The following is a 20,542-nucleotide window of genomic DNA, read 5'->3' as shown; positions in this document are numbered from 1 at the left end:
GACGAGGGATGTTCAACAAGGTTTTGGATCAAGATATTCACAATTGTCCAAGAAATGCGAACTTCTATCTTTTCCCCAATATACAAGTACAGGTATGTATATGTATTGTGACGTCCACGGGACTTGAACAGTCCCGCCAACGTAGAATGAGCCGAAACGATGGAGGCGATTTATTTATTTATTACCCAAACATGGCGGTTCTAATCGCTCTACCGCAAACGGGACGAGGAAGGTGGCACGAGTCACTTTTTACTGAGTTGATGATGTTTATTTGTTTTTTTATAATTATCAGAAATAACAAGACTCGGCAAGAAGAGGGATCCGGGGCGATTCGACGGGATGGTGTGGGATCGGGCGTGGGGAAAAACACAGACAATTCCAATGAATATAGAGATCTCAAACCTTCTAAGGCGCCAAGCACGCACACACACACACACACACACACACACACACACACACACACACACACACACACACACACACACACACACACACACACACACACACACACAACGTAGCTATTTCTGGTGGTCAGGCTGGACCGTGGTGTGGACGCAACTGTCCCTGGATCGGCGTCGGACGAGCCGGCCTTGTTCTCGCCGGGGGGGGGGGGGCAGGAGAAACCGCGGTACTGTCGACCTCCTGGTCCTGGCCCAAGTCCGCCCACAGCCGCCAGGGAACCAGCTCCGGCGCCAAGCCGCGAGCAGGAGAGGGAGGCAGGTCCGCCCGCCGCCCGACCCCGCACTCCGAGTCAGCAGAACCCCAGAGCCAACCGAGGCGAGGTACGAGGCTCGGCAAGGCTCCCAGACACGATCAAGAACACGATCGACTCAGCACAACAACCAGGACGCTCTCTGGCGCCACAGCTTCCACACCAAAAAAACCACGATCTTTTGGTTGTAATCTTCTTCCTCTTCCTTTTCGACCCCGAACAGAACCTTTTTATCCTTCTGTCCTCGTCACTTCAATCGAGCCGTTTATTGGCCCACCGCCATTGCCTTCCGCCAATCGTGATCATGGGGCGGAGCCATCCGCTGCACTGTCCTGTGACGTCACGGCCAGTCTCCAGAGAATACCAAAAAGGGGTTTACGCAGACACACTTACCCTATCCCGTGTCCCTATCTAATTACGCGACAATTATCATCTCCCCCCTTGAAGAAATGAACATTTACTAGACAACTTATCACCACTGAATTGCTACTTATTACATCGAGATCCTGGTAAACTCGAACAGCATGGCATACCTAATTAAACATCCTAATTACCCTTTGAATGCATACCCCCCCCCCTCAAACGTAACACTGCCCCCTCCTCTGGTACCGCAGCTCCTGCAATGTATATCACAGGCGCTACCGTACCAGCCTTAACACTTACTGACTCACACCTAATTAACCTAATGAAATAAAGTAGGAGGGGCAATGGGCAGCGAGTCGCAGCTAACTTACCTATCCTGCTTAATGTACTACCCCCTTATGGTCTTATCCTCGCCTAAACAAGCATTCGTTTTTTTTTTGTTTTTTTTTAATTTTATCACATGAGAGCACTGAGCGAAGTTGCACTCCATCTTCTAGATCATCGCTCTTGCCCAGCACTCTTCCAATGATCTGGGGAGGGGAAACAAAAGGTTCCACAAAAACACAACACTTATACTTTACATTCCTACTCTAAGCCTTAACGACACTATTCACAGGATATTTACACTTGACCGCCTCCCCCAGTGGATGCTAATAGACCCAGCGTTACCTGGGGAGCCAATTTTCAAATTTGCTTGCCCCAAAATTATGCGGACATCATGCCCTTGCTGCACCTGTCAAGTTGTGCGGGATCGGGTGGGACTCACACATCTTCACAACACTCACACCATGGTCATCATCACATTTCTAGGTCATGGTCCTCATTTTAATCATGCAGGCTGAATCCCGTCATGGCCATGGGGTGGGTTACCACAAGATGATGGGGGCATCTCAGGTGCAACCATGCCCACAGGTAAGCTGTAATCCAACCCGGACACTTCTCCGCCCCGCTGCCTTTGATTCCCTCCCCCCTGGTAGCCATCAGCTCTAATCCCGTACAACACTCTGGAAGGGGTCTCACTGGCTCCTCTGGCCTTCCTGGGTCGCCAAGGTCCTACCCGCCTTGGTCGCCCAACCAGACCCTCTCCCAGTTGCCTCCAGACACTGTCACCATTAGCCACCAGGTGGTGAATCTCCTTGAAGGGGGTCGCAATTCCCGCTCACCGTGAGCTTCAGCAATCCCTGTGGACAAACACATCATCCCCACCCACAAAACCCACATGACTCCCCCACCCCATCGGCCTTACATGTGACACCTGCATTTCTAACACTTCGCCGACCATGACCTTCCCTGTTACCACACCACGCCCAATAAAAAAACAATGTGTGCACCATACATTTCACTTCTTCACTTAAAACAACTCACACAGCACTTCTCACCCGATCCACGCACCAGCCATTGGACAGCCACTCGTGCCCGCTTTGTTTCCAATTACCCACTGTCCCGATTGTCACTCTAAAACCCAGCAGAACTTACAAACCCATGCCAATTTTCCCACAATTCTTTTTCTTTTTTTTTCCACCAAAGGAGGGCACTTCACCACAATCTCAGCAGCCGAGCATGGCCGTATATGCTCAGCCCAATCTAGTCTCCCCAACCCCCGACAGTGATCTCCGGACCCGACCTATGAAAGGGCATCTCGGATAGACCTTGCGGCTCAGCAGGAGGATTCACCCTCTCAGAGTCTAAAAGTCTATTGGAGGGTCCCTCCATCGCCGGGTACCGGCAATATCGTTGCACGTGTCCTCTTCGCCCGCACCGGAAACAACTCCCCATAAAAGGCCCCCGTGAGTATCGGTGAAATGTCTCTTCCGGTTCCGGACCCCCTCGGCCATAATAGAATTGCTCTATTGGCTGGGCTGGACCCCGCCGCTTTGGCGCACCAACTACTGAATTACCCCTTATCAAACTTGACAGTTTCTGGCAAATTTCTTGAAACATTTGGGTAATGCCAATTTCTCCCAGCCCCCCTCCCTGATCCTGAATCTCCGCCTGTCGGATCGTCACCGATGGCCTCTCGGGCACCCGACCGGGCCGACTCCACGAGGCCAGCCTGGCCGCGCACTCGGCCGCTCGGTGCACGGTGGGTGGATCCTGTAGCTCCACTAGCGCTCGGACCTCAGGGTCAGGAAGAGCAGCTAAAAAATTCTCGAGTGCCAGTCTGTCCCATGCCTCCACTGTAAGGTCCCGATACACGATCCTGACTGATTGGTAAATGTCCTGTGCCAGCTCCTGCACTGTCTCACCCGGCTTTAATCTGCGGTGCTGGAGCTGGGCCCGCACCAGATCACAGTTCGCTGCAAACCCAAACCGACGGCTCAACGCCTCGCAAATGTGGGAGCTGGTCAACATCCCCTCCGCGATCACGTTTAACACATCCGCGGCTGGTCCCCGCAACGTTTCCACCAAATTCCCTGTACGTTCCCGCTCATTCCACCCGTTTAGTCGGGAAATGCACTCAAATTGCGTCAGAAAAGCTTCAACGCTCCCTGACCCGTCGAAATTTACCAGGGGGATCACTTTTACGGTGGCCCGCTTCTCAGTTTCACCCTTGTCCGAATCCAGCCCAGGGATCAAACACCCTTGTGGCTGCGTATCCAATTTCGGAGCCCACTGTGGCCAAAAATGTTTTGTGGTGAGGGTCTCATGGGTCAATTTTGCCTCCTGTTCCAAACGTTGAATGGACCGATTCACCTCTTCCCGCAGGATCTTCTGGGCCCGCACAACCTCCTCCAAGGCTCCGTCGTGAGTTTGTAGCTGCTCCTCAACCAACCCGGACACTCTACTTACAAAAGACGACTCTACCAGGCCTTTATCCAAGACTTCATCTTGGCTCATAATTTTATCTTGTTCATCCAAACGAGCCTCCAATCCTTTTACCTCCTCCGCCAAATTCATCCCTTGCTTCCTCAGCTCTCCCCACTCTTCAACTTGCAGCTGCATACGAGCATCCACACAGGCACGATGACGTTCCAGGCTTTCATCCACTTTATCAACCCGAATGTTCGTTGCATCAATTTTATCTACCAATTTTTTTTGTATATTTTCCCCCTCCAATGTAATTTCTACCTTTGTTTCCTCCAATCTATCCTCAAATTTACTTTGTATTTCTCCCAATTTAACATCCACACACTCCTGCATCTCAGTTTTCATTTTCTCCATCTTTTCCCCCAATTCATCCCTCATTAAATCAATCCGTGCACCCAACTGTACCCCCATTACCCCCAATTGATCTGTCATTTCTGCCCTCTGTGTCACGAATTGATTTTCCATTTGTGCCGTCATTTCTGCCCTCTGTGTCACGAATTGATTTTCCATTTGTGCCGTCATTTCTGCCCTCTGTGTCACGAATTGATTTGCCATTTGTACCGTTATGTCCCCTATTAAACGTTCCAACAGTGTCTGGATCGTCATCGCACCGGTTTCCGGCACTGCCGGCCCCGTTACGGGCGATGAAGCACGGTCCATGCTCGGAATGGGGGAGGTTCCAACCCTACCCCCGTCTCTCCCCTCTTCCCCCGACTCGCTGCCAGACACGTGGCCTTCCTCCTCAAACATCTGCACATCAGCCATGGTGCAGAAGTCCCGTTTGCCGCCAATTAATTTAAATTTGAAAAATCCCGCCAAAATTTTCCCGCGCTCGCACGCTTTTCTGTAGTAATTTTTTATTCCAATTCGTGGCGAGATTTTAATCTTGGTATATTCTCCCGATACCAAATATAATTTCGAGGGGTTCGAACATCCAACACCCTGACACCAATGTGACGTCCATGGGACTTGAACAGTCCCGCCAACGTAGAATGAGCCGAAACGATGGAGGCGGTTTATTTATTTATAACCCAAACATGGCGGTTCTAATCGCTCTACCGCAAACGGGACGAGGAAGGTGGCACGAGTCACTTTTCACTGAGTTGATGATGTTTATTTGTTTTTTTATAATTATCAGAAATAACAAGACTCGGCAAGAAGAGGGATCCGGGGCGATTCGACGGGATGGTGTGGGATCGGGCGTGGGGAAAAACACAGACAATTCCAATGAATATAGAGATCTCAAACCTTCTAAGGCGCCAAGCACGCACGCGCGCGCACACACACACACACACACACACACACACACACACACACACACACACACACACACATACACACACACACACACACACACACACACACACACACACACACACACACACACACACACACACACACACACACACACACACACACACAAAACGTAGCTATTTCTGGTGGTCAGGCTGGACCGTGGTGTGGACGCAACTGTTCCTGGATCGGCGTCGGACGAGCCGGCCTTGCTCTCGCCAGGGGGGGGGGGGGCAGGAGAAACCGCGGTGCTGTCGACCTCCTGGTCCTGGCCCAAGTCCGCCCACAGCCGCCAGGGAACCAGCTCCGGCGCCAAGCCGCGAGCAGCAGAGGGAGGCAGGTCCGCCCGCCGCCCGACCCCGCACTCCGAGTCAGCAGAACCCCAGAGCCAACCGAGGCGAGGCACGAGGCTCGGCAAGGCTCCCAGACACGATCAAGAACACGATCGACTCAGCACAACAACCAGAACGCTCTCTGCCGCCACAGCTTCCACACCAAAAAAACCACGATCTTTTGGTTGTAATCTTCTTCCTCTTCCTTTTCGACCCCGAACAGAACCTTTTTATCCTTCTGTCCTCATCACTTCAATCGAGCCGTTTATTGGCCCACCGCCATCGCCTTCCGCCAATCGTGATCACGGGGCGGAGCCATCCGCTGCACTGTCCTGTGACGTCACTGCCAGTCTCCAGAGAATACCAAAAAGGGGTTTACGCAGACACACTTACCCTATCCCGTGTCCCTATCTAATTACGTGACAATTATCATCTCCCCCCTTGAAGAAATGAACATTTACTAGACAACTTATCACCACTGAATTGCTACTTATTACATCGAGATCCTGGTAAACTTGAACAGCATGGCATACCTAATTAAACATCCTAATTACCCTTTGAATGCATACCCCCCCCTCAAACGTAACAGTATGTATGTATGTCGTAAATCTTTTCAAATACTAACTATATATATATATATATATATATATATATATATATATATATATATATATATATATATATATATATATATATACCTGTGTGAAGGAAAAAAAAAAAAAACGTTCACATTTATTGTTCTATTTTCTGAAAACTTTTGCTTCAATCTGAGAATTTATTAAGCACCTCGTGTAATACTCCAGTGCAAACAATACAAAAGTTTACCCCTACCAGCTCGTTGTAAATCATCTCCGGAAGAAGAATCCGACTCAGATTCTTCAACTCCAGCTGTTTCAGAAACTTCTTTTCCTGACACATTCTCAACGATACCATTGTTCATGTCTACACTTCCTCCAACTTGTATCTTTTCCTGTTTCAAAGAAGAAGAAAAAACATACAGCAATAGTTTTATTTGCAACAAGAAGTTCATGTTTGAAACAAAAAACATGAAAAGATAAGAATATTAATCCTTATTTACAAGGTTAAAATTAAAGGCTCAGAGTGCCAAGAGTAGATAAAGTCTATTATACATAGTGCTGTAGCCACGGGTCGTCCCGGTTCAAATTCCGGGATTATGGGTCTTTCCACTCCGATATAGTGCCAGTGGGACCGTCGATCTAGCCGATGTTAAGCTAAATGGTGCCGCAGGCCTCGTCTCTCATGAACGGCCAAGAGAGCCGGTGAGGCGCATACCATGGTCTGGATGCACAGCGTTCGTTGCTGTTCCAAACTAATCCCCAATGGACTCACAGAAATGCAATGACTATCACCACAGTTAAAATCCCCCCCCCCCCCCCCGAGGTCAGGTATGTATAATAGTAACAATAGTGGATGGAAGAAGGAAATACAGAAGCGATAATCAATCAATCAACAATTAAAAAAAAAACCCTTTCCCAACAACAGATGCACACATACGAACCAACGAACGAATGGGAGATCCTTAAATAACTATCTTTTTGGGCCCCATTCATACCACAATAGAAAGATAGAGAGATTGACAAGACAGAAAATACCCAACACTGTACGACAGGACACCACAAGATGATTGAAGCCACAGGTCCCGGCTGCTCTGCAGGACACAGCAATCCACAGCCCAGCTCGAGAGGAGGGGCATGGCTCTGGCTGGGTGGGGCTTGGCTCTTGTACAGCAGCTCGCAGGCTTAACACAGCTCCCTCCGAGGCTGAGTCCGGGCATCTCCTGGCTTCCGCCCAGCACGCCTGCCTTTATGGTCACAAGCCCCCACACCACGTGCCAGACGTCTCTCCTCTCACTCACCATTGGGTCGTGGGCCCACATGATGAATGGAACACAACCCATTGGGTTTTGTCACACAGACACTCCAGAAGGATGGTGTGGTGCTACGATATTTCACACCCAAACGAGCAACGACAGCCTAGTCTTTCCCAAAAAGGAAAAATAGATGACAGATTACAAAGGGTAAACCATAAAATAAAGGCTCACAGGGTTGGCGGTTTTTGGACAAACATTAGGAAGGGTGGACATGGTCTCTCCATAACATAGAACAAAGCATATCTAATGTCACGATTAATTTCTTCACACTTATTCTATTACATTCACTACGGAGATTACTGAACTATACTACGCAATGTTAACCCCTAGGAGTCATTTCAACAACAATATTATGTGTACACACCAAAATGGGGGGAGTGCAAAAGAAAATTGTTATTTTTTGCGACATAAATAAGATATCCTCCAGAAGCAAGTGAGGTGGACATGTTTCACGGACTTTATCTATACTATAAGAGAGCCGTGTGTGTGTGTGTGTTGCCATTTTTCTCAGAGATTGTCAAACTTTCGGAGGTTCATCAGTGACTGCGGAGGAATGTTTTAGACAAAAAAAAGATAAAATAAAGTTGGTTTAAATATATATATATATATATATATATATATATATATATATATATATATATATATATATATATATATATATATATATCACTCTATAGTGTTGAAGCCTTTGTAGCAATGTGAAAGGTAATATTAAATGATCCCCAACCCCATTCCTTGGGAAGTGTTTTCGGTCCCCACAAAAATTGTTTTTTTTATTTCTTCAAAATGCAAACACAATAATTACAACAGCATCGGGCAACACCCCTACTGTGTGTGTGTGTGTGTGTGTGTGTGTGTGTGTGTGTGTGTGTGTGTGTGTGTGTGTGTGTGTGTGTGTGTGTGTGTGTGTGTGCGTGTGTGTGCGTGTGTGCGTGTGTGCGTGTGTGTGTGTCTCAGTGTGTCTGTGTGTCTAAGTGTGTAATATATATATATATATATATATATATATATATATATATATATATATATATATATATATATATATATATATATATATATACAGCTCTCTCTAACCACTGAATGACTGACTTTTATGAAAGACCGGTGCCTTCTGGGTGACGTGCAACTTTGTGTGGGAGGTAACATAGGCTATGTGGCCACGGTCTCACGCAGGGATGGGCAGAAATTATATATGTAAATGTGTATCAAGTGGTGGCACCATAAGGTACACATTTACATAGAGTGACAGAGGGTAATGGTGGTGGTGGCAGAGGATATTACAATTTCCTTTTTTACCTGGGCAAGGCTGAGAATAAAGCACTCTTTGAACAGGTAAATTTATCCTCCTTCCTTCCCCCCTCCCCCCCAAAAACAAAACAAACAAACAAACAAGCCGGTCGGCGACATGGGTGGTCGCGACATAATTGCATACTAGTCATACAGTTTTTGATGGATCGGGCTGAAAATATTTGACAAAGAGGTTGATTATAGTGCACATAAAAGCCTGGAAGCCCATTTTTGATTTTCGAAAAAATTAATTTTTTAGGATTTTTCAAAAATTTCAAAGTCCCGTTGCTAGGCAACGGTGGTGTCCATAGCAACAGTGCTCAAAAGCATAGAACTAGATCCTGGTATGAACCTACCTGTCAAGTTTCATCAAAATCGGTTGACTCCTCTGGCCTCCAGAGCTGTCCATTACATACAAACAAAAAAATGACGGTAAATGGACACCCTATTTTTGAAGGACTACCATTTGAAAAATAAAACCTAAATCAAAAATCGGCTCGAGTAAAATTTTCTAAATATCTTGAAGTGTTTAATTCCGAAGTCTCGTTTCTCCACATTCAAAATTGTAGGACAAGTATTGAAAATACCGTACACAGTTTTTCGGCCGCTGCATAGCAGCGGGTGGTTGCTTAGCAACGAAACTCAAACGTGCACACTCCCAGCTCATATGGCACCTGTCGCCAAGTTTCATCGAAATTGGTTTGTGTTGTGGAGCCTCGCGTTGCAGACGCACGCACGCGCGCACGCGCATGCACGCACGCACGCACGCACACGGAAAACCTGCCAATAAGGGTACTCTAGCGACCACCCAACAAAAAAACAACGGACTCTGCAGAACACAGCAGGACACAACGGACTCTGCAGGACACAATGGACTCAAAGCCTGTCATCGTGCGCGAGACATTTTGAGCGGGAAGGGATATCAGGATGAATGAGGGGCAAAGTGGGGGGAGCAGGACGTGAGGACAGGGTCAGCGATGGGAGTGGGGGTAAGTAGTGAAAGCACTCTATGCATGGGTAACTTTGTCATCCTTTCCTTCTCACTCAAATATTTTGGCAAACGGATGACTACTTGGCCCATCAGCGAAGTGATGGGTAGGCTCTGCTAGTTAATAATTATCGGAATAATATTGTTATAGTGGACCATGAGATGGACACGAGGTCAGATCTTCCACTTGGACCATCACCAATTTAGCAATGGATAGTTCTTAGAGACCGTATGCAGTCTCCCTGGAAAACCGAACACGTATTTTCTTTGGTTTCCTACATACAGAAACTGTAACAGGATCTGTCATCCAGTAGTTTCCTTGTTTAAAAAGGAATAGATCCGAGTGCGAACCGTACGGCCAAGTTAACACTCCAGGCGAGGTTTGGAGCAAAAATTTCCAATGGCCACGATTTCACTCACACCGTAGTTACTATTTTCGATTCAGAACCGTGCCCCAGACCGATATGCCAATTGTGAGAAAAACGGGTGTATGAATAACTAAACGACCCGTGAACCCGTTGGGTTCCCGTTGTAACAGTGGTTGATGAAAAAAATCATTTCAAGAAAAAAAGAAAAGATAGCTCCAGCAAACTATACCGCTGAGGTTGTTTGCATTAATCAAATTCTCCCGAAGAGTACTTGACTGAATCGAGAATTGATTTTTTAATAATTTTTTTCGTTGCCCGATTTTAACTAAACTTGATAAAGCACACCGCAGGCGAATGGTGAGCAAGGTGGCCATAAAATTTTTGCACTATCGTGTACCGTTTTGGCTCTATTTTGGGAACATACATACATAAACAAGATGAGAGTTTTAGTAATGTACACACACACACACACATATATATATATATATATATATATATATATATATATATATATATATATATATATATATATATATATATATATATATATATATATATATATATATGGATAGATGAGGAAGGTTTTGGGAGAACAAGGAAGGCACACATGCATGGTTTTATATACGCAATAAATATCTCCACATGCCTGCGAACTGCGACGGCTAACGCAATACCTTATCAAGTTACACAACAAATAATCAAACAGGGATAACTCACAAGATAGAGAAACACCTGGTTCCCACCCATTGCTTGTGTGGCAGAGAGTGTTCTTAGTGAGAGATGCGTTAAACGGTGCAGCATCCGAGTCCGTAGCTCTTTCTCTATTGCACACATTTGTATGGCATCAGTGGTTCTTTCCTCATTCTGCTGCATCAGACTCATTGGGCTCCACCAAACGCAACTCAACTGTCTGATCTAAATTGCTTGCTCTTTTCTTCACACACGCACGCACGCACGCTTTTAATTCCTCACGACTGTGCACTCACGATTTCTGGCGGCACCCAGCACGGGTGCAGCTCTTACCTTGCTGCGAGGCTTTAATTTTGCCTTTCTCGGGGGGAGGGAGTGGGGTAGGGGAAGGCTATCACTTTTACACAGATACCACTCACTTATGCTAAACATTTATGAATGACGTAACTCATCTATTTTACACCCTTTTACCCCAATCACCAACAATATGATGCATTTGTAAACCTTTTTATTCATTTATTTATCAATTAACCACCATAAAGTAAGGGACAATTGGTGGAGAAATACCAGGTTGAAAGTTAAAAGAACAAAAAGAAAGAAGTTCTACAACAGTGAGGGTCATGGAAGAGCAAGGTGACAGAGTGTATGAACTAACAGCAGCAGAACCAAGCAACTCTTGGAAACAATAGGCAAGGGAATGCTCAAAATATCAGCCTTTATGAGAAGATGGGAACTTGTTGACTTAAATTAGTGAGAAAACTTGATGAGTACCAAGTGATCAAGGCATTCTAGTAAATGCAGCAGTTCAACAATATAAATTTTATTATTATTTAATCTTTTAGTGAACATTTTGTTGTTGTAAAACCAATATATATATATATATATATATATATATATATATATATATATATATATATATATATATATATATATATATATATATATATATATATATATATATATATATATTGGAACATGAGAGCCAGTGTTGCCGAGCTAAAATGGAAGAGGTCTCATCATGATCATGTTTGCATGCACGTGCTGAGGGAATACCGCAAGCAGTGTGGAAAAACCTCTTACGCGATTTTTCCGTTTCCGACGAACCTCGTCAATCTTCTGGTCAAGAGTGGTTGCAGGAGCCTGACGAGAAGGAAGAACTCAAGACATTTTCACAAAATCAGATACAAAACATAATTTTCCATAGAACACGCATCTTCACCATTGAACGTGCACGGAAAGCTTTACACTTTCCTTTTGCACTGAAAGGGTTAAAACTTTCCCACCTATCACAGTCAGTCAAACCACAGATATTAATCCATTCCTTTGTAGTTTACAGCCAGTCACACATATATTTTTTTTGCTTTGACAAGTTTTTCTTTGACTGGGAGAGTAGACTACACTCACTCGACCCTCCAAATTGCCATGCTGTGAGAATATAATAACCTACGGCCCAAATGACAAGTATCCGTCATGGTTAAATACATGAAAGCTTTGATTTTACCTTTTTCTTCGTAAACTGTAAAATATCTTCCACAGTCCAACCCTCACTGGCACCTCCATCCTTTTCAGAGAAGACAAAATCCTCGCTGAAGTCGGCGTTGCCCAAAGCAGTCCCAACCTTTTTCTTCTGCTTCTTCTTCTTCTTAACATAGAGTGCACAATTCTACAAGAAGATCATGGCAATGAGATTAAACTGCAAACAGGGATTCCAGAAAAATTTCATCTATAGTTATAAATTATTGAACAGTATATATATATATATATATATATATATATATATATATATATATATATATATATATATATATATATATATATATATATATATGTATGTATGTAAGGGTGGTCCAAAAAAGTCGACAAAAATAGAATGTTGCTCCACAAGCTTAAAATTATTCTAATATGATCCAATAACGCGCATACATTTTGTTTAGCTTGATCGGAGGTGATTTCGAGGTCGCTCCATATGACGATTTTTAGTCTCATGACTTGAATAAATTAGGGTATGGTCAGGTATGATTACAGGTACTTCTGGATGTCCGAGGTGGAAATAGAGTGCATTTTCGAACTCTATGGGGTCGATTTACTCTAAGAAATGACTGCACCGACGTTGAATTCACTACCATTTCGAAAATATGACCTAAAACAAGATTTATCATTACTGGAGTTGAGTAACTAATCCTACTCATTTCGATATTTTCCAATCTATAATTAATTTGTCGTCCGTCTAAACATTTCTTGGAGTAAATCGACCTCACTGAGTTCGAAAATGCAATCCATTTTCACTTAGGAAGTTCAGAAATGTATGGATTTGCATCTCACCATAGCCTAATTTTTCAATCAATGGAATTACAAACTATTAGAATATTTCGTCTCATTTACCAAATACCACTATCATCTCCACCTCTACAGCTGTCTCCACTCCCGCCTGAACTTATTTCTAGCCGGCCCAACATCCAGTGTTTTAGATTCAATGATTCACGAAAAATATGTTAGTTATTTATTTAGTTATTGTTATATTAAATTAGGGTATGGTGAGATGCGAATCCGTACACTTCTGAACTTCCTAGGTGAAAATGGAGTGTATTTTCGAACTTAGCGGGGTCGATTTACTTTAAGAAATGTTTAGACGGACAACAAATTAATTATAGATGGAAGGGGGGAAGGGGAGACACCAACAGCAGAGTACAAGTGAGAGTGAGATCAAGGGGAGGGGAAGGAGGCCACATGGGGTGAACAAGCTGAAACACAGCAACAAGAGGAAGGGGGAAAGTGGGGATGAAAGAGAAAAGGAACAAACCAACTGACAATGAACAAATTAAAATAGGTGAGGGAGAGGGGGGGGGCAAAACAAAATCACAAAAATTACCCCCGTGTGGGGGTGACGGTCATCTCTATCATGTTTTTTACTGTCATAATTGATGAACCGTCATCTCCGAAAATGACAGACTCGATAGGTTTTGAAAATGGCGACTTTCACAACTTTCGTGACCTTGACCCTGAACTCGAATCCGGGAAAAAATATGTCGTTGGGTATCACTCATCGACCTCTACCCATATACCAAATTTCATCAAGATCGGAAGTAAAAAGGTTATTTGTACCGGGAGGTGTTTTTGACCATCTTCCAGGTTACGTGGCGGCCAAACGGGACGAAAATTCAAAAATCTATCTGGTTAGATACAAGATAATATTTTTTTACTATCATAATCAATAAACAGTTGCCGAATATCTTGTACAATGGCAGACGAGATAGGTTTTGAAAATGGCGATTTTTATAACTTACGTGACCTCGTGACCTTGACCCTGACCTTGAACCCAGACAAAAGTTATATCGTTGTGCAACACTCATCGACCTCTACCCACATACTAAGTTTTATCAAGATTGGAAAGAAAAATTGTTGACGGACGGACGGACATTTGATCCGGCTTTATTAGGTCACCTCGGTAGAGATGACCTAATAGCCTGGAAAAGGGGAGTACTTTGGAATGAGGTCGTGTAGAGTAGAAGAGATCATGAGTATGGATTGAGGGGGGGAGGGGTGACCTGAGGTAGTGATGAACAGCTGTCTTAAAGCCTTTGAGGGAAGAATGAGTCGGAAGACACTGGGGAAGTTTGATTCACAGGTGAGAGAAGAGGAACAAATGAGTGGAGGTGAGCAATGAACCTGGATTTTGAGATCTTAACAAGAAGATGGTCACTGCCAGACCATGCGGGCCCTGCGGAAACACGGGACACACAGAACCAAGAGGGAGCAGAACATACAAAACCAAAAAGGAGGCAGTAGAATACAGAGGGGCCACCCACCTGTCTGCAATGCGAAAGCAACAGGCTTTAACACTCGGCTCAATTGCAGGAGATCCCAATGACTTTGAGGGCCTTGCTTTCCACGGCATAAAGAAGGGCAAGGCGTGAGGCAGGGGCACCGGCCCAAAAGGGAAAGCAGTACTCAATCATGCTGCAAATTCAGGCCTTGCAGGTCATCAAAAGTTCAGATTGGCCAAGGAAAGACTGATCCAAATTGGTTGGAGGCCATCTGTCCAGCTTTGGAGGCCATCTTGGAAATACTATCTGCCCAAGAAAGATCATGGCTGATGTTGAGGCCCAAAAGTTTGCGTGACTTCAGCTCTTTAAGTGGTTTGTTGAAGAAGTGGATGGGAGGGTTTGATGAGATGGACAGCGCTCAAATTAATTAGTTACTCGCTGAAACCCATTCATTTAAAACCTCATAAATATGTCCATGTCACTGTTTTATCCCAGACATGTCTGATGAGGTCTCGATCATACGTGTACATCAAGCTCGCACGTACACAGGAAAAGATTTAAAAAAAAACTCATGCATTGGGCCAATGGCTTTAAATCGAGATGCACAGCGCAAGACTATACGGCTGGAATGACGACGTGGACAAAACTATCACTTTAGAGCAGCAAGGTGGTGGCATTCACCAAATGAACCAAAATCAAGTGGTTGAAGTGCAAAACCATCGATGGAAAGAAAGTTACCCTGAAGCCGGCAAGACCACTGAAGGGGGTGTAGATAGCGGCGTACCGAAGGAGATAGGACACACAAAGTCTACCTCTAAGGTACACCAGCAAATGTCCCGTGCCAACACGGGATTCTAAATGCCCCGACATCATTCTTTTTGATTGGTGCTTCACAGGAAGGGCGTTGCATCACATAGTGTGCCTTATAACAGACGGACATCAATCTGGGTTTCCCCATCATCTGCAAGCACTTGGTGATGGACGTTAACCATCCCACGGTGTCTTTCATGAAGAGTATGTGCGTTATCATCAGCACTCTGAACAAAGTACCAATTCCTGCAACCTCCAGTCAAACATCAGGCCTGGATTAGCCGGTTTGTGAAAGACGAGCTGAAAAAGATTTCCTTGGGCAACCTAGGTGGGAATAAAAACAATCATATGGGTTGTGAGAAGGTGGTGGTGGTGGTGGTGGTGGTGGTGGTGGTGGTGGTGGTGGTGGTGGTAGTAGTAGTAGTAGTAGTAGGCCTGGTGTTGGCTTAGTGGTTTGGGTGGCGGCTTGGGATCCTAGGGTCCTGAGTTCAAGCCCCGTTGGCTGCTGAATTAAAATACACCAGGAGGTTGACTCAGTCTGTCATCCTTCCGAGGTCGGCAAAATGAGTACCAGTGTACTGGTAAGGGAGACACTGCATCAGCGGCATAGCCGCGTCCCAACCAATGATGCAACACAGAGAGAGAGAGATAGAGAGATAGAGAGATAGAGAGATAGAGAGATAGAGAGATAGAGAGATAGAGAGATAGAGAGATAGAGAGATAGAGAGATAGAGATATAGAGATATAGAGATATAGAGATATAGAGATATAGAGATATAGTTAGAGAGAGTTAGAGAGAGAGTTAGAGAGAGAGTTAGAGAGAGAGTTAGAGAGAGAGTTAGAGAGAGAGTTAGAGAGAGAGTTAGAGAGTTAGAGAGTTAGAGAGTTAGAGAGTTAGAGAGTTAGAGAGTTAGAGAGTTAGAGAGTTAGAGAGTTAGAGAGTTAGAGAGTTAGAGAGTTAGAGAGTTAGAGAGTTAGAGAGTTAGAGAGTTAGAGAGTTAGAGAGTTAGAGAGTTAGAGAGTTAGAGAGTTAGAGAGTTAGAGAGTTAGAGAGTTAGAGTTAGAGAGTTAGAGAGTTAGAGAGTTAGAGAGTTAGAGAGTTAGAGAGTTAGAGTTAGAGAGTTAGAGAGTTAGAGAGTTAGAGAGTTAGAGAGTTAGAGAGTTAGAGAGTTAGAGAGTTAGAGAGTTAGAGAGTTAGAGAGTTAGAGAGTTAGAGAGAGAGAGAGAGAGAGAGAGAGAGAGAGAGAGAGAGAGAGAGAGAGAGAGAGAGAGAGAGAGAGAGTCCTGGGAGTGGTATTTGTGGTATTTGTAGAAGTAGTAGTAGAAGAACGTTTTTGTTATGATTCCTTCCAGATTAGAACAAGCTGTTCTGGTGTGTCATTACACACGAGCCAGGTTCCATGTTTTCCTACATTACAATGAAAACATGCTTTATACATACATGTATATTGGAGCCGAGATCATAGTTTGGGAGTAGGGTCCTCACTACTCACCTCCACATCTTGTGAATCATCATTATCAATTATTTAAGTCAGTAATTATCCCCCTTATGGGGGGTTGCTGACTTTCACTCCTTCCATGACATAACTCCAGCTCTCCACTTTCTTCTATCTTCTGCGTCTTCCACTCCCAATCCCAATTTCTGACTTTCTTTCATAACCAACTCCTTCCAACTCAACTTTGGCCTTCCTCTTCCCCTTTTCCCCTCCACATCCAAATTCCATACTCTCTTAACTCCCTCATGGTCTCTCTTCCTTAACACGTGACCCAACCATCTCAAGCCACTCCTTACCACCTCCACTATTGTATCTTTCAGACCAATCCTTTCCATCAACTCCTTCATGTTCTTTCTGTCTACCAACTGCACTCCACACATCTTTCTAATCATTGCTCTTTCTGTTCTTTTCAAGAGACCTTCTTCTACCGATCTCACAGTCCATACCTCTGACAGGTGGTATAGATCTTCCCTTTCAACTTCAAAGGTTGACATAACTTCAACTCCTTTACCACATAACACTAATACAAGCTCGTTGAACTTCATCCAACCCAATCTCGTTCTTCTTGTAACTGCAAGCTCACTGCCTCCACTACTGTTGGTGTCACCAGATAACAAAATCTGCTTACTCTCTCAAGACCTTTCAAACTCTTCTCCGAATCCGGATCCTGATCCTGGTGGCTTAAATTTATTCTTCTGATGCAGGCTTTACACTCAAAACTACCATCCATTCTTTGTGTCACTCTTTTCACATTTGTACATCTACCATGAATCCATTTGTGACAAGAACTGCATCTGATGGCATTACTTACCACTCTTTTACCACAAACTCCACATGGATCTTTCTTGGCCAATTCAATAACCCCTGTTTCTTCACCACATTCCATAATTTTCGTTTTCCCCATGTTGATTTTCAAACCTTTGCCTTCAAACGCCCTCTTCCATTTTGTTGAATGCAGATTTCATTCTCACCAGTATCAAATGAAGCTACAACTCATCATCCTGAGGCTTCGAGCACGACAGGTGCGCCATTCTTCGGATGGATGTTCATCGAGAAGACCCGTCTCTGCCTCCACAAACACTGCATGTTGGACTGGTGGACGTTAAAGATCCCACGGTGTCTTTCGTGAAGGGAGGCGGCGAGTTATCTCCGGCAACCTGTAATAAATTACAAATCCCTGCCATAACCACAGGGGGGGCACTGCATCGGGGGGCACTGCATGTTGGACTGGTGGACGTTAAAGATCCCACGGTGTCTTTCGTGAAGGGAGGTGGCGAGTTATCTCCAGCAACCTGTAATAAATTACAAATCCCTGCCATAACCTACAGGGGGGGCACTGCATCGGGGGCACAGCCACGCTCCCAGCAATGATGCAAACTGGCAGCCACATGCTGCACACAAACAAATGAACGAAATGAGTACACTTTGCCGAAAGGACATAAAGCCGGTTGTCACATCTGCTAGCACCAACGTGTGGTGGCCTTTTAAAGGTCAACAGCTTGGCTAAATCCCGTGTCGTGAATCCCCACTGGCAATGGAACAGCCATAACAGCCAATGTATTGTTTGAAATGAAAAGATCAATCACAACGACTGGCAATGTACATACAGCACGTGGTACAAACGTGACGCACGTGTGCGCGTGGCATCCCACCTGCGTCCTCAAGACAAACCTTGCCTACCTCGTTTTCCGAGTCCGAATCAGAATCCTCAGCCGCTACTGCGACTTCATCATCATCATCTTCGATGGTACCAATAAAATCCAGGTGAGCAATGTCCATAACGCCAACAATTCCTGGACAACCGGAAGTAATTTGTGTATAACTTCCGGTATAACTTCTATTGCGTATATTTTTTTTTTGACCTTTAAAGTTATCCATTATACAAATATATTATATATATTAATATAAACCATTCACACTATGACATGATTAATTTTACTTTAAATTTCAGTTTGGTAATAAACGGATCGTTAAGAAAAAAGGAAGTATATTTGCCGAGCTGTATATTATGACATAATATACCCCAAGCTCCCGCGGTCGTTTTTCTGCCTCTTATTTGCAAAATAAAGAGTTCAAAGCGTAAACGTATAAGGTAAATTAAACAAATGGTGAACTAAAATAAATTGCATGGAGTTTTATTTTAAGGGGTAAATTTTTTTTCACCGAACTCGAGTCCGGTGGCGTCATGACAATGATTTGAGCGACTGCTGTGAGTGTGGGAGGTCGGTGGTTCCAACGTCGTCCGAGTTATACCACAGGGTTGCTGAAAGTCCCTTCCCCTAAAAGTCCATTCCCCTGAAAGTCCCTTCCCCTGAAAGTCCCTTCTCCTGAAAGTCCATTCCCCTGAAAGTCCCTTCTCCTGAAAGTCCATTCCCCTGAAAGTCCATTCCCCTGAAAGTCCATTCCCCTGAAAGTCCCTTCTCCTGAAAGTCCATTCCCCTGAAAGTCCCTTCCCCTGAAAGTCCATTCCCCTGAAAGTCCATTCCCCTGAAAGTCCCTTCCCCTGAAAGTCCCTTCCCCTGAAAGTCCAACAGAAACAAGAGAAGTCTAAACAATACACAGACAATCGTCAGGGAGCGAAACCTTCCACCTTCCAATGTGGTTCTTTCGTGTGAGTTCGGAAACCTGGACTTCACCAGAAAGGACTAGAGAACATTGTATTTTACGGTACTTCTACATATCGACGGTCCCCTGTGCCAGTGCGCATGCGCAGCCTGAGCCGGAGCCAGGGATGTTGTGGGTGTTTCAACCTGTTCAATACTTGTTTGATGATTGTCGTTCCACGCCAATAAAGTGGTCGAACAAATTGAACTCTGTTCTTATTTATAATAATCAAACAACTTGATGCAGTCGAGTAATGATCGTCGGTGCTGAGGAGGACACGACTGGGTGAAAACGGACCACGAGAACGTCGACAGTGAGTTTGGATTTCTCTGGTACTGTACCCAATCTTCGCCCCCAGGACACTGTACACACGTGTGCATCACCGAAAATAGAACGTTTACTCAAGAATAACTGTTCCTATGGCGCCGGTGGAAGCAGAGTGCCCGATCGAGGGTTGTGATTATATGGCTACACACGCAGAGGCGGCAGTGGTGGCCGCCATGTTGAGTGTACACGCCACTGTGCACGTCGCCGCCCCCGGGGCGGCGAGCTCGAATGCCAAGATGGAGAAACTCAGCGTCCCTCCATAGCACTGGCCGGAACGGGCGAGGCCTGGTCGTACTTCATAACCCACTGGGGCGAATACAAAACAGGTACTAAGCTTGTCGGACCTGACATAGTCGCGCAGCTTCTGGAGTGCTGTGAGGAGGAGCTGAGAAAGGACCTCACTCGCGCGGCGGGTAGGAGCCTCGTGGGCAGCGATGAAGAAGACGTCCTCGCCGCCATGAAGGCGCTCGCCGTCCAGACGGAGAACACGATGGTAGCTCGAGTGGCCCTGTCTAACATGCGGCAGGGACACGGGGAACCCGTCCGGTCGTTCCACGCCCGCATCAAGGGGCAGGCGGACACGTGCAAGTATGAAATGAAGTGCACCAAGGCGGGGTGCGATCAGGTCAACGACTTCACGGAAGAGATATTGCGCAAGGTGGTTGCCCGTGGCATCGCGGACCAAGCAATACAACTTGACCTACTCGGTGAGAAGAACCAGGACATGCCATTAAAGGACATGATAGAGTATATCGAGGCCAAAGAGTCTGGAAAACGCTCGGCATCGCGCCTGCTTGACACTCAGAGCA

General features: G+C 45.2%; 1 protein-coding gene across 2 annotated transcripts in view; it reads right to left on the bottom strand.

The window, feature by feature from the left end:
- DDX27 (DEAD-box helicase 27) overlaps positions 1-18,626 on the bottom strand; it is a 71,039-nt gene extending 52,413 nt beyond the window's left edge. Inside the window, exons 1-4 of one of the 2 annotated variants that reach the window (XM_085847193.1) lie at positions 18,483-18,626; positions 12,234-12,395; positions 11,786-11,872; positions 6,340-6,478 (exon numbers count right to left, since the gene is read on the bottom strand). In XM_085847193.1, the coding sequence (XP_085703319.1) occupies positions 6,340-6,478; positions 11,786-11,872; positions 12,234-12,395; positions 18,483-18,581 (487 nt within the window). In that variant the 5' untranslated portion in view covers positions 18,582-18,626. The remainder of the gene's footprint in view (positions 1-6,339; positions 6,479-11,785; positions 11,873-12,233; positions 12,396-18,482) is intronic. The other variant, XM_085847194.1, reaches the window with a different exon arrangement.
- Between the last annotated feature and the right edge of the window lie 1,916 nt (positions 18,627-20,542).

The sequence above is a fragment of the Eptatretus burgeri genome, chromosome 11 (assembly GCF_056783735.1).
Source record: "Eptatretus burgeri isolate ZD-2024b chromosome 11, Ebu_testis_v1, whole genome shotgun sequence".
Classification (NCBI taxonomy): Eukaryota; Metazoa; Chordata; class Myxini; order Myxiniformes; family Myxinidae; genus Eptatretus; species Eptatretus burgeri.
This window is presented reverse-complemented; position numbering and strand designations above follow the sequence as displayed.